The 14,203-nt window shown below is 38.0% G+C and overlaps 1 protein-coding gene across 6 annotated transcripts in view; it reads right to left on the reverse strand.

Moving 5' to 3' along the window:
- PIK3R4 (phosphoinositide-3-kinase regulatory subunit 4) overlaps nt 1-14,203 on the reverse strand; it is a 74,305-nt gene that overhangs the window by 40,618 nt on the left and 19,484 nt on the right. For 5 of the 6 annotated variants that reach the window (XR_005026731.2, XR_005026730.2, XM_036894768.2 and 2 more), the window contains 2 exons: nt 7,723-7,868; nt 6,467-6,670 (listed from right to left, as the gene is read on the reverse strand). Coding sequence is in view for 4 of the 6 variants with exons in the window: in XM_036894768.2 (XP_036750663.2) it covers nt 6,467-6,670; nt 7,723-7,868 (350 nt within the window). In the remaining 2 variants the exon portion in view is untranslated. The remainder of the gene's footprint in view (nt 1-6,466; nt 6,671-7,722; nt 7,869-14,203) is intronic. The other variant, XM_036894767.2, reaches the window with a different exon arrangement.

Below are 14,203 nucleotides of genomic sequence, written 5' to 3' on the forward strand. Positions count from 1 at the left end.
TTGGTAACCACGAATCTAAAGCCTGCAATGGCATTAAGCACATATCTATTGATAATCACCCTAAATGTAAATGGACTGAATTCACCAATCAAAAGACACAGACTAATAGAATGAATAAAAAAGCAAGACCCATCTATATGCGGCTTACAAGAGACTCACCTCAAACCCAAAGACATACACAGACTAAAAGTGAAGGGATGGAGAAAAGATATTTCATGCATACAATAGGGAGAAAAAAGCAGGTGTTGCAGTACCTGTATCAGACAAAATAGACTTCAAAACAAAGAAAGTAACAAGAGAAAAAGAAGGACTTTATACGATAATAAAGGGCTCAGTCCAAAAAGAGGACATAACATTATAAATATCTATGCACTCAACACAGGAGCACCGACATATGTGAAACAAATACTAACAGAATTAAAGGAGGAAATAGAATGCAATGCATTCATTTTAGGAGACTTCAACACATCACTCAGTCCAAAGAACAAATCAACCAGACAGAAAATAAATAAGGACAGAGAGGCACTGAAAAAACCCCTAGAAAAGATGGATCTAACAGACATCTACAGACCTCTACACCCAAAAGCAGCAGGATACAGTCTTCTCAAGTGCACATGGAACATTTCCCAGAATAGACCACATAAGAGGCCACAAAAAGAGCTTCATCAATTTCAAAAAGATCAAAATTGTACCAACCAACTTCTCAGATCACAAAAGTAAAAAACTAGAAATAAATTGCACAAAGAAAACAAAAAGGCTCACAAACACATGGAGGCTTAACAACATGTTCCTAAATAATCAATGGATCAATGATCAAATTAAAACAGAGATCAGGTAATATATGGAGACAAATGAAAACAACAGCGCAACACCCCAACCTCTGTGGAATGCAGTGAAGACAGTTCTAAGAGGGAAGTATATAGCAATCCAGGCCAATTTAAACAAGGAAGAACAATCCCAAATGGTCTAAATTCAAAATTACTGAAACTGGAGAAAGAACAAATGAGGCCCAAAATCAGCAGAAGGAGGGATATAATAAAGATCAGAGAAGAAATAATTAAAATTGAGAAGAATAAAACAATAGAAAAAATTAATGAAACCAAGAGCTGGTTCTTTGAGAAAATAAAATAGATAAACCCCTAGCCAAACTTATTAAGACAAAAAGAGAATCTATACACATAAACAGAAGCAGAAATGAGAAAGGAAAAATCACTATGGACACCACAAAAATACAAGGAATTATTAGAGAATACGATGAAAATCTATATGCTAACAAACTGAAAAACCTAGAAGAAATGGACAACTTACTACAAAAATACAACCTTCCCAGACTATCCAAGGAAAAAACAGAAAATCTAAACAGACCAATCACCAGCAACAAAACTGAATTGGTAATCAAAAAACTACCCAAGAACAAAACCGCCAGACCAGATGGATAGACTGCTGAATTTTATCAAACATTTAGAGAAGATATAATACCCATTCTCCTTAAAGTTTTCCAAAAAACAGAAGAGGAGAGAATACTCCCAAACTCATTCTATGAAGCCAGCATCAACTCTAGTACCAAGATCAGGCAAAGACCCCACCAAAAAAATAAACTACAGAAAAATACCCCTGATGAACATAGATGCGAAAATGCTCAACAAAATATTAGCAAATCTAATTCAAAAATACATCAAGAGGATCATACACCATGATCAAGTGGGATTCATGTCATGAATGCAAGGATGGCACAATACTCGAAAATCTATCAGCATCATCTACCACATCAACAAAAAGAAGGACAAAAAAAACCACATGATCATCTCCATAGATTTGACAAAATTCAACATCCATTCATGATAAAACCTCTCAACAAAATGGGTATGGAGGGCAAGTACCTCAACATGACAAAGGTCATATATGACAAACCCACAGTCAACATCATACTTAACAGCAAGAAGCTGAAAGCTTTTCCCCTAAGATCAGGAACAAGACAAATATGCCCACTCTCCCTACTTTTATTTAACATAGTACTCTGGAGGTCCTCGAAATGGCAGTCACAAAACAAAGAAATAAAAAGCATCCAGATTGGTAAGGAAGAAGTCAAACTGCCACTGTTTGCAGATGACATCATATTGTACATAACAAACCATAAAGAATCCACTCCAAACCTACTAGAACTAATATCTGAATTCAGCAAAGTTGCAGGATACAAAATTAACACACAGCAATCTGTTGCATTCCTACACACTAACGATGACATAATAGACACAGAAATCAGGAAAACAATTCCATTCACAATTGCATCAAAAAGAATAAAATACCTAGGAATAAACCTAACCAAGGAACTGAAAGACCTATACTCTGAAACTATAAGACACTCTTAAGAGAAATTAAAGAGGACACTAATAAATCGAAATTCATCCCATGCTCTTGGCTAGGAAGAATATTCTCAAAATGGCCATCCTGCCTAAAGCAATATACAGATTCAACGCAATCTCTATCAAAATACCAACAGCATTCTTCAACAAACTGGAACAAATAGTTCTAAAATTCTTATGGAACTGCAAAAGACCCCAAATAGCCAAAGCAATCCTGAGAAGGAAGAATAAAGCAGGGGGGATCTCGCTCCCCAACTTCAAGCTCTACTACAAAGTCACCGTAATCAAGACAATTTGGTACTGGCACAAGAACCGAGCCATAGACCAGTGGAACAGAAAAGAGAGTCCAGATATTAATCAAGCATATATGGTCAATTAATTTATGATAAAGGAGCCATGTAGTAGGGAAATGACAGCCTCTTCAACAACTGGTGTTGGCAAAACTGGATAGCTACATGTAAGAGAATGAAGCTGGATAACTGTCTAACTCCATATACAAAAGTAAACTGAAAATGGATCAAAGACCTGAATGTAAGTCATGAAACCATAAAACTCTTAGAAAAAAATATAGGCAAAAATCTCTTGGACATAAATATGAGCAACTTCTTCATGACTATATCTCCCCGGACAAGGGAAACAAAAGCAAAAATGAACAAGTGGGACTATATCAAACTGAAAAGCTTCTGTACAGTAAAGGACACCATCAGTAGAACAAAGACATCCTACTGTATGGGAGAATATATTCATAAATGACATATCTGATAAGGGGTTGACATCCAAAATATATAAAGAGCTCACACATCTCAACAAACAAAAAGCCAATAATCCAATTAAAAAATAGGCAGAGGAGCTGAACAGACACTTCTCCAAAGAAGAAATTCAGATGGCCAACATGCATATGAAAAAATGCTCCACATCACTAATCATCAGAAAAATGCAAATTAAAACCACAATGAGATATCACCTCACACCGGTTAAGATGGCCAAAATCCAAAAGACAAACAACCACAAATGTTGGTGAGGATGTGGGGAAAGGGGAACCCTCCAACACTGCTGGTGGGAATGTAAATTAGTTCAACCATTGTGGAAAGCAGTATGGAGGCTCCTCAAAAAACTCAAAATAGAAGTACCATTTGACCCATGAATTCCACTCCTAAGAATTTAACCTAAGAATGCAGGAGCCCAGTTTGAAAAAGACAGATGCACCCCTATGTTTATTGCAGCACTATTTACAGTAGCCAAGAAATGGAAGCAACCTAAGTGTCCATCAGTAGATGAATGGATAAAGAAGATGTGGTACATATACACAATATAGTATTATTCAGCCATAAGAAGAAAACAAATTCTACCATTTCCAACAACATGGATGGAGCTAGAGGGTATTATGCTCAGTGAAATAAGCCTGGTGGAGAAAGACAAGTGCCAAATCATTTCACTCATCTGTGGAGTATAACAAAGCAAAAACTGAAGGAACAAAACAGCAGCAGACTCACAGAACCCAAGAATGGACTAACAGTTACCAAAAGGAAACAGACTGGGAGGGTGGGTGGGAAGGGAGGGATAAGGGGGAAAAGGGAGCATTCCAATTAGCACACATAATATAGGGGGTGGGGCACGGGGAAGGCAGTATAACACGGAGAAGACAAGTAGTGATTCTACAGCATCTTACTACGCTGATGGACAGTGACTGTAATGGGGTATGTGGTGGGGACTTGATAATGGGGGGAGTCTAGTAACCATAATGTTGCTCATGCAACTGTACATTAATGATACCTAATTAATTAATTAATTAGGTCATGGGATACAGCATAGGAAATATAGCCAATAATACTGTAATAACTTGTATGGTAACTAAATTTATCATAGTGAGTGCTTCATAATGTTAAGTAAATGTCAAGTCATTATGTTGTACTCCTAAAACTACTATAATCTCAACTGTACTTCAAAATAAAAAGTGAAGGCAGAGAAAAGGCTAGCAAGGAGCTGGAGGGGATGAGCCACACATGAACTTCGTCCTAAGTCCACTTGAAGTCCTGTCTTGGCTCCCTGTCTTTGTTTATTTTGTGAGGCAAGACGACAAGGAACATGGACATGGAGTGAGGTTTAGGTTCAAATTTCAATCTTGGAACTTACTGGGCTGTGCGAGCAAAGGCAAGCTAACCACCCTCACGGAATCTGTTTCCTCATCTCTAAAATGGAGGTGCCAACTGTTCTTCAAGCATGTTTTAACAACCATCACAAAATATGTAAAGTACCAACTGCAGTGGTAGAAGTGGTATTGTTCTGCTGTTCCTTCTTCTGAGGACCTGAGAGGCTGGCCTGCTCTCCCTTCTATTACAGTGCCTGCCCCTTGAAACGGAGAACTCCTAACTCTTAATGGGTCTCCAAAAACTTTACCAACAGAGCCACACAGAACACGACTGAGGGCTCCTCCTCTTCCACTCAGACAAATAAGGGCACAAGGGACACAAGGGGTCCAAACAAGCACTGACATTTCAGAGAAATCCAGGCCAGTGGGCTTGGTGATTTCATCATGGTGCCCAGGAACAGGGGCTGGCACTGAGGGAGCAGCAACGGAAAAGGGCTTGGGAGAACAGGAAGTAGAGAGGTGACAGAAACTGCTCCTCAGTGCTCTGCTCTTACCCACAGCAGCAGCTAAACCTACACCCATAGCAAGGTGAAAGTCAGCACTGGGACTAGTCATGACGTAACTCATGACTTAGAGTGAAAAGGAATTTTCAGGAAAGAGGCTTTTAGTTTAACAGACAGGATTTGCACAAGAGAGAAAGACAAAGAATAACACCACCCAAGTTCAAACCCAAAAGAAACATCTAAGTTGGTGTAGTTTTTACTACATGCTGAATTCTTTTTGGTAAGGGTTACTTACTCAGCAGAAACAAGAGAAAATGTGATTCATTACCCAATTCTCCATCAATTGCTTTCTAAAATATAAAATATATCTTATGTACAAGCTAAGATTAAAAGAAAACCCAAAGAAAAATCTCTGGTAATTCAAGTCACATCAAGTTAAGTCTTCTAAAATATAGAAAACAGAACCATTGGTCTGTAAGCAATATTCAGAAACAGCTCCAGCCTCTTGGCAAACTGAGACCTAAAATAACCAATATGGTTACAGACCAGCCTCCCATTGGAGCCTGTTCCACTACTCAGTCACCCAAACCAACATTTGGGCATCAAACAGCACTGGAAAGTGAGTGACAAATACAATACATCAAAGGATCTATACCCTCAAACTGACCAAGTCCTCTCTGTAAATAACTAAAGCATTTTCTCATTTCCTTTTCTTGTTATACAAGATATGACTGGCAGGCATCTCTTAAACCAAAATGTCCTGCAGACTTACGGACAGTCATTGAAGTTGTCCCTTGGTATTTGTTTTATGGCTCAGGGAGCATTTGTTCAGAAATTGTATTCTTTTAACTCTAACCATTTTTATTTCAACCTTGACTTCTCTAGATTCCACACATCCCTCTTAATACAAGATAACTGAATCCAGACTTAATATTTCTGAACAGGCCTTAACCAATGCCAAGTAAAATACAAAGATTACTTCCTCCTTCTAACAAGATCTGTCAACTGATCCAACTCCATAGGTTTTTATGATATAGCAATAAACTGCTTTATTCAATTTAATGTGTCTTATAAATTCCAGTTATTTCAGCTGTTTGCATGTGGTGAGAACTCTCTAAATTTGGACTGACATAAACCAGGATTTTTCTATATTGCATATGTGCTTTGCAGTGTTTCTTCTAATTGAACTTCATAATTGTTTTGGTGAATATGGAACTGAATCAAGAATATTAGTTAAATCTAAGGTTATATCCACTCTTCCCCTCATTTATATAACCAGTATCACAAAAGAAACAGATCTCCCATGATTCCCTGTTCAGCTCGACTCAATGTCTTGTCTTCATCCTAGTACCTCCTAGATGTCAGAGAAAATGTATACTGTATTTGCCAGATTTATTTACTTGTTATGAAGCAACCTAACAAACAAAAAATATTTTTAGTGGCTAGATGGATGCTTCAATGTTTTCATGAAATTTGCATTTGAATGTGAGACTTCAGAAAGGTGATACAACCTGTGAGAGCAATTTCTTCAGAAGCTGTGCTACGGCAGGATCCTCCGGTGGTGGGCAGTCAGGAAGAGACCCATTTCGTTTCTTCTGACGCATGTGAAGATGTCTGAACAAGCTGGTAATATCTTTAGACCTCAAAGCATAATCAAATATAGAACGACTTACTGGCTCTTTTAAAACACTGAGTAGAACAAGTTTTCTTTCAATCTATAGTAGAAAAATAAAAACAATCAGCCAAAGATACAACATACAGTACAGTTATTTTCAGATTTAGTAAGACAACCTGTGCAATGTTGATTCCTTAAGAAATTAACTTCCAAGAAAATGGAAATTATCAGTATGTGCAATTTTTGCTTAGAAGACAAAATAGTGATCTTTTATTATTTTTGAGCTTTAAGAGCTAATGTACTTCCTTTTCTCATGGTTAACATCTGAGTACACATCTGTGTCTGTCCCACTGGGAGACTAGTGATGAAGGAAGGACTGAGGACACAGCCAGAGGTTCATTTCCAGAGGACAGCCAAGGCCCCCGTCTCCAGCCAAAGGGAAGACACACTGGAGTACAAAAGTAGGTGAAAGCCAAATTTGCAAAAGGGAAAAGAGCTTTAGTAAAAATAGGACATTTCAGGATGTTTTAATAGCCAGAATCATCTCAACAGTCCATTCAATTTAGTATCTATTTTGATAGTTGGCTGCTCAGCAAGATGAAGGGTGTAAATGCTGACACATTAGGTAAATAACTGCCTGTACAGACCCAAGACCCAAAGTTTACCACTAAGTGCTGTACTGCAGGGGTGGAGGCAGGGGATGGGGCCATTAATTAAAAAAAAGAAGGAAAAGCAACCAGACCAGGTTCCAAAGAACAATCATTTAATAAAAGGCTTTTTCCAACTTTTTATAAATGCTGACTTGGGCTGAAATCAGTTGTCCTTTTACAATAAAAGCAGAGGTTCATCAATATACATGTTTGCTATATTTTACTTCAATAGCAGAAACTTTAACAATATGCATACAAGAAAATAAAGTATGAACTGAGTGCTACATACTATATATAACCTGATATATAACATGAGTCTCTTGAACTTTTCTCACCTTCAAAAAGGTTTGTTCCATTAGCATTACAGTAACTAGCTGGAAGAAATGTGAACATGTGGGTTCCCAATTTAAATCTTTAATAACTTAAATAAAAACGGGATTCTCTAAAACATTTTTTAAAGCGGTGTGGTTTAGAGGGAGGATTGGTACCTGTATATGCATACCTGTATTATTGGTTGGGTAATATATGGGTGAAGATAAGGCATCAGTTTACAGTAGACATCAGCTGTGCTTATTTGATGAGCGAGCACTGTGATGAACCCCACAGCACCATAGCGTATCCACAGGTTGGGATGACACAGGAAGGGGGCTGAAGAGGGGAAAATGATGTAGATTAAACCATGTTCAGAAATTTACAACTACCAATACTGAAATACCAAAATAAATTTTCACCTTCTAACACAATTGATTAAGGGATTATACCACATGTTACTGATCAGGTATTTTCACATATTCAATTATCCAGAGGCATAAACTCAACCAAGTCAGAAGCTCAACCAAGCAAGCACACTATTATAATATTCACTATCATAAATTTCAACAAAACTACAAAAGAATAAAAACAGCTCTCTCCTTTTGAGGATTTAAATTTGTATTTTTTCATCAAAGCCTAAGATGGGTAGGCATGTACTCATTTATAAGATTGGTTAAAAACTACTGGACAAAGACATAAAAATCCCAACAGTATATAGCAAACTATTATTTCCTGAGCCACTCTCCCCCCAAGGATGAAGGACACACCATCTTCAACACAAGGGGCAAAGAAACAGAAGCTGTTTCTTCTCCAAGGTGTAGCACTGGATTAAAGAAAAAATTTCACCTATCTGACATTCTTTTTAAAACAAAGGTTTGATCAAATCTAATACATAATTTATAAATTCATTTATAAGGTATTTGGAATGGAAACTAAATGGGAGAACACCTGATACCCATTCTTAAAGACTTTAAAAAATAAGATTGAACCAGCAAATTAACAAAATGTCTTTTCAGGGAGAGCAGTTTGACGGCAGTGTAGGAAGAGCCTGAACTCACCTGCCATGGACACATCAAATCTATAGCTGCATATGTAATAATCCTGTCTGAAAAATACCTAAAAACTGACTGAGCAGCTCCTCCACAGAAGGACAAAAAGCACATGGAGACAGGCAGGACAAGAACTGCAGCCTTGCCAAAAACCCCACCTTTGGCAGTGATCCACAGGTGGGAGGGACCTCACAAAGCAGTGTACCCCTGAGGAGCAAGGGGTTCAAGTGCTCCCTCAGGCGCTCCAACCCCTGGCAGCTGCACCAGAGAGACGAGCATCCAGACGTCTGGCTATGAACACCATGAAAGCTTACCTCCAGGAGATGGAAGGGGCTGTGGAAAACTGACACTCTACTCTTGAAGGGCTCCCTGACAGACTCACTCCCCCTGGGACCAAGTACAAAAACAGCAGGTTGAAAAGCACTTAGTCCATTTCTAAAAGACAGTCATTGGCCCATTTTAAAGGTCTACTAGAAGGTCTGCTGAAACTCTCTCCAGGGACAGAGGCACTGGCAGGGGCCAGTTTTGCACTTTCCCTCTAGATCCTGCACCCTGCAACCCCTCCCTGCACGGTGCCACTCCACCTAGGAGGCAGGCATGCCCCAGCACAGCATTCCCCGCAGCCCCACCCAATCTAGCAGCAGCTTGCAGTCTACACAGGGACACCCTTCAAAACCTGGTCAGTGGCCAGGGAGGCCTGCATCTCTGGGCCGACTGGGGCTGAGACCAGAGACAGTTCTTGTGCACTCCCAGAACAGTGCACACAGCAGACCGAACACACCCCCAGTCTTCCTGCAACCATTCCTTCACAACAGGGAGACAGAGCTGTTTCAACTAACATACAAAAACACAGTCAGGCAAAATGAGGAAACAGAGAACTATGTTCCAAACAAAAGAACAAAACAAAACTCCAGGAAAAAAACCTTAATAAAGCAGATGTAAATAATTTACCTGATAAAGAGTTCCAAGTAATAGTCATAAAGATGTTGACTAATATCAAGAGAAGAATGGATGAACACAGATAATTTCAACAGAGAGACAGGAAATTTATGAAAGGACCAAATGGAAGTCACAGAGCTAAAGAATACATAAACTAAACTAAACATTACACTACAGAGATTCAACAGCAGACTAAATGAGGAAGAAGTAAAGATCAGTGACCTGGAAGACAGGGCAGTGGAACTCCCCAAAACAGAGAGGCTAAAAGAAAAGAATTTTAAAAAGTGAGGATAGATAGCTTCAGGGACGTATAGGACAATCAAGAACAAAATTTGCCTTATACGGGTCCCAGAAGGAAGAGAAAGAAAGGGACATAAAACTTACTTGAAGAAATAGTGACTATAAAGTTCCCTACTGGGGAAGGAAACAGACATCCACAGGCAGGAAGCCCAGAGTTCCAAACCAGATGAACCCAGAGAGATTCACAGCAAGACACATTATAATGACAATGTCAGAACTTAAAACTAAAGCAGTTCATCACACTAAATGAACCTTACAAGAAATGTTACAGGGAATTCTTTAAGAGAAAAAGAAAAGGCAGTAGTTAATAAGAAAACACACAGAAGTAAAAAACTCACAGGAAAAGGTAAATAATAAAAGTAGTATATCAACAACATAAAGAAAATATGAAGGGGGGTAAAAGACAAAAGGAGTAGTTTTCCAAACAGTAGAAGAGGAGGAAATACTCCCAAACTCATTCTATGAGGCCAACATCACTCTAATACCAAAACCAGGCAAAGACACCACCAAAAAAGAAAATTACAGACCAATATCCCTGATGAACTTAGATGCAAAAATGCTCAACAAATTATTAGCAAACTGAATTCAAAAATACATGAAAAAGATCATCCATCATGATCAAGTGGGATTCATCCCAGGGATGCAAGGATGGTACAACACTCGAAAATCCATCAACATCATCCACTACATCAACAAAAAGGACAAAAAACACATTATCATCTCCATAGACGCTGAAAAAGCATTCAACAAAATTCAACATCCATTCATGATAAAAACTCTCAACAAAATGGGTATAGAGGGCAAGTACCTCAACATGACAAAGGCCATATATGACAAACCCACAGTCAACATTATACTTAACAGTGAGAAGCTGAAAGCTTTTCCTTTAAGATCAGGAACAAGACAAGGATGCCCACTCTAACCACTTCTATTCAACATAGTACTGGAGGTCCTAGCCACAGCAATCAGACAACACAAAGAAATGAAATACATCCAGATTGGCAAGGAAGAAGTTAAACTGTCCCTGTTTGCAGATGACATGATACTGTACATAAATAACCCTAAAGAATCCACTCCAAAACTACTAGATCTAATATCTGAATTCAGCAAAGTTGCAGATACAAAATTAATACACAGAAATCTGTGGCATTCCTATACACTAATGTTGAACTAGCAGAAAGAGAAATCAGGAAAACAATTTCATTCACAATTGCATCAAAAAGAATAAAATACCTAGGAATAAACCTAACCAAGGAAGTGAAAGACCTATACCCTGAAAACTACAAGATACTCTTAAGAGAAATCACAGAGGACACTAATAAATGGAAATTCATCCCATGCTCTTGGCTAGGAAGAATTAATATTCCCAAAATGGACATCCTGTCAAAAGCAGTCTACAGATTCAACGCAATCCCTATCAAAATACCAACAGCATTCTTGAGTAAACTAGAGCAAGTAGTTCTAAAATTCAAATGGAATGCCAAAAGACCCCAAATAGCCAAAGCAATCCTGAGAAGGAAGAATAAAGCAGGGGGAATTACGTTCCCTGACTTCACACTCTACTACAAAGCCACAGTAATCAAGACAATTTGGTACTGGCACAAGAACAGAGCCACAGACCAGTGGAACAGAAAAGAAAGCCCAGACATAAACCCAAGCATATATGGTCAATCAATATATGATAAAGGAGCCATGGACATACAATGGGGAAATGACAGCCTCTTCAACAACTGGTGTTGGCAAAACTGGACAGATACATGCAAGAGAATGAAACTGGATCATTGTCTAACCCCATACACAAAAGTAAACTCAAAATGGATCAAAGACCTGAATGTAATTCATGAAACCATAAAACTCTTAGAAAAAAATATAGGTAAAAATCTCTTAGACATAAACACGAGCAACTTCTTCATGAACATATGTCCCTGGGCAAGGGAAACAAAAGCAAAAATGAACAAGTGGGACTATATCAAACTGAAAAGCCTCTGTACAGCAAAGGACACCATCAATAGAACAGAAAGACATCCTACAATATGGGAGAATATATTCATAAATGACAGATCCAATAAAGGGTTGACATCCAAATTATATAAAGAACTCACGCACCTCAACAAACAAAAAGCAAATAATCCAATTAAAAAATGGGCAGAGGAGCTGAACAGACACTTCTCCAAAGAAGAAATTCAGACAGCCAACAGGCACATGAAAAGATGCTCCACATCACTAGTCATCAGAGAATTGCAAATTAAAATCACCTCACACCAGTAAGGATCGCCACCATCCAAAAGACAACCAACACATGTTGGCAAGGTTGTGGAGAAACAGGAACCCTCCTACACTGCTGGTGGGAATGTAAATTAGTTCAACCATTGTGGAAAGCAGTATGGAGGCTCCTCAAAAAACTCAAAATAGAAATACCATTTGACCCAGGAATTCCACTTCTAGGAATTTACCCTAAGAATACAGGAGCCCAGTTTGAAAAAGACAGATGCACCCCTATGTTTATCGCAGCACTATTTACAATAGCCAAGAAATGGAAGCAACCTAAGTGTCCATCAGTAGATGAATGGATAAAGAAGATGTGGCACACATACACAATGGAATATTATTCAGCCATGAGAAAGAAAACAAATCCTACCATTTGCAACAACATGGATGGAGCTAAAGGGTATTATGCTCAGTGAAATAAGCCAGGAGGAGAAAGACAAGTATCAAATGATTTGACTCATCTGTGGAGTACAAGAGGAAAGTAAAAACTGAAAGAACAAAACAGCAGCAGACTCACAAAACCCAAGAATGGACTAACAGTTACCAAAGGGAAAGGGACTGGGAAGGATGGGTGGGAAGGGAGGGATAAGGGGGATAAAGGGGCATTCCAATTAGCACACTTAATGTAGTGGTGGGGTGGGGGGACATGGGAAAGGCAGTATATAGAGAAGACAAGTAGTGATTCTACAGCATCTTACTATGCTGATGGACAGTGACTGTAATGGGGTATGTGGGGGGGACTTGGTAATAGGGTGAGTCTAGTAACCATAATGTTGTTCAAGTAATTGTGCATTAACGATATCAAAATATATATATATATATATAAAATAATTATTAAAAGGTATCATCAAAAATATAAAACATGCTAGGGGGAGTAAAAATATAAAAACTTTGAAATGTGTTCAAAATTAGCTTACTATCAACTTAAGAGACACTTTTATATACATGTTATATGTGAACCTCTCATAACCACAAAGAGAAAATTATAATAAGTACACAAAGAAAAAGAGAAAGGAATCTAAAAATAACACTAAAGAAAACAATCAAACCCAAGGTAAGAGAGAAGAAAGAACAGAGAGAAGCCTCAAAACCAGCCAGAAAACAGTACAATGGCAATAAGTACATTCCTAACAATAATTACTTTAAATGTAAATGAACTAAATGTTCCAATCAAAAGACATAGAGTGGCTGACTGGACGAAAAGCAATACCTTTCTAAATGCTGCCTAAAAGATACACTTTAAACCTAAAGACAATCACAGACTGAAAGTGAAGGAATGTAAGAAGGTATACCATGCAAATGGAAATGAAAAGAAAGCTGGGATAGCAATATTCATGTCAGACAAAATAGATTAAAAAAAAAAAAAGACCAAGAAGAACATTGAATAATGATAAAGAGGTCAAGCCAATAAAAGGACATAACATTTCTAAACATTTATGTAGCCAACATAGGAGCACCTAAATATGTAAAGAAAATATCAACGGAAATAAAGGGAAAAACATACAGCAATACAGTAATAGTAGACTTCAGTTCCCCACTCATATCCAGACAGAAAATCAACTAGGAAACACTGGCCTTAAAGGACTTAATAGATATGTATAGAGACAGAACTTTTCATCCAAAAAGAGCAGAGCACATGTTCTTTTCAAGAACATTCAGGAACACGCATGTGGAACATTCTTCAGGAGAGATCATATGTTGGGCTACAAAGGAAGTCACAGTAAGCATCAAAAGACTGAAGTCGTATCAAGCATCTTTGCCAACCACAATGATATAAATATAAAAATCAATTTAAAGACAGAAACTAGAAAAAGCACAAGCACATGGCGTAAATACCATGCTATTAAACAACCAGTGAGTCAATGAAGAAATTCGAGGAAATAAAAAAATACCAGAGACAAATAACAATGGAATACAACAGACCAAAATTGTTAGGACACAGCAAAAGCAGTTCTAGGAGTTCATAGAAATACAGCCCTACTTCAAGAAACAAGAAAAATCTCAAATAAACAATCTAACCTGATACCACAGGAAATAGAAAAAGAATAAACAAAGCCTAAAGTTAGTAGAAGGAAGGAAATAAAAAAGATCAGAGCAGAAATAAATTAAACAGAG

The sequence above is a fragment of the Manis pentadactyla genome, chromosome 14 (assembly GCF_030020395.1).
Source record: "Manis pentadactyla isolate mManPen7 chromosome 14, mManPen7.hap1, whole genome shotgun sequence".
NCBI classification, from domain to species: domain Eukaryota; kingdom Metazoa; phylum Chordata; class Mammalia; order Pholidota; family Manidae; genus Manis; species Manis pentadactyla.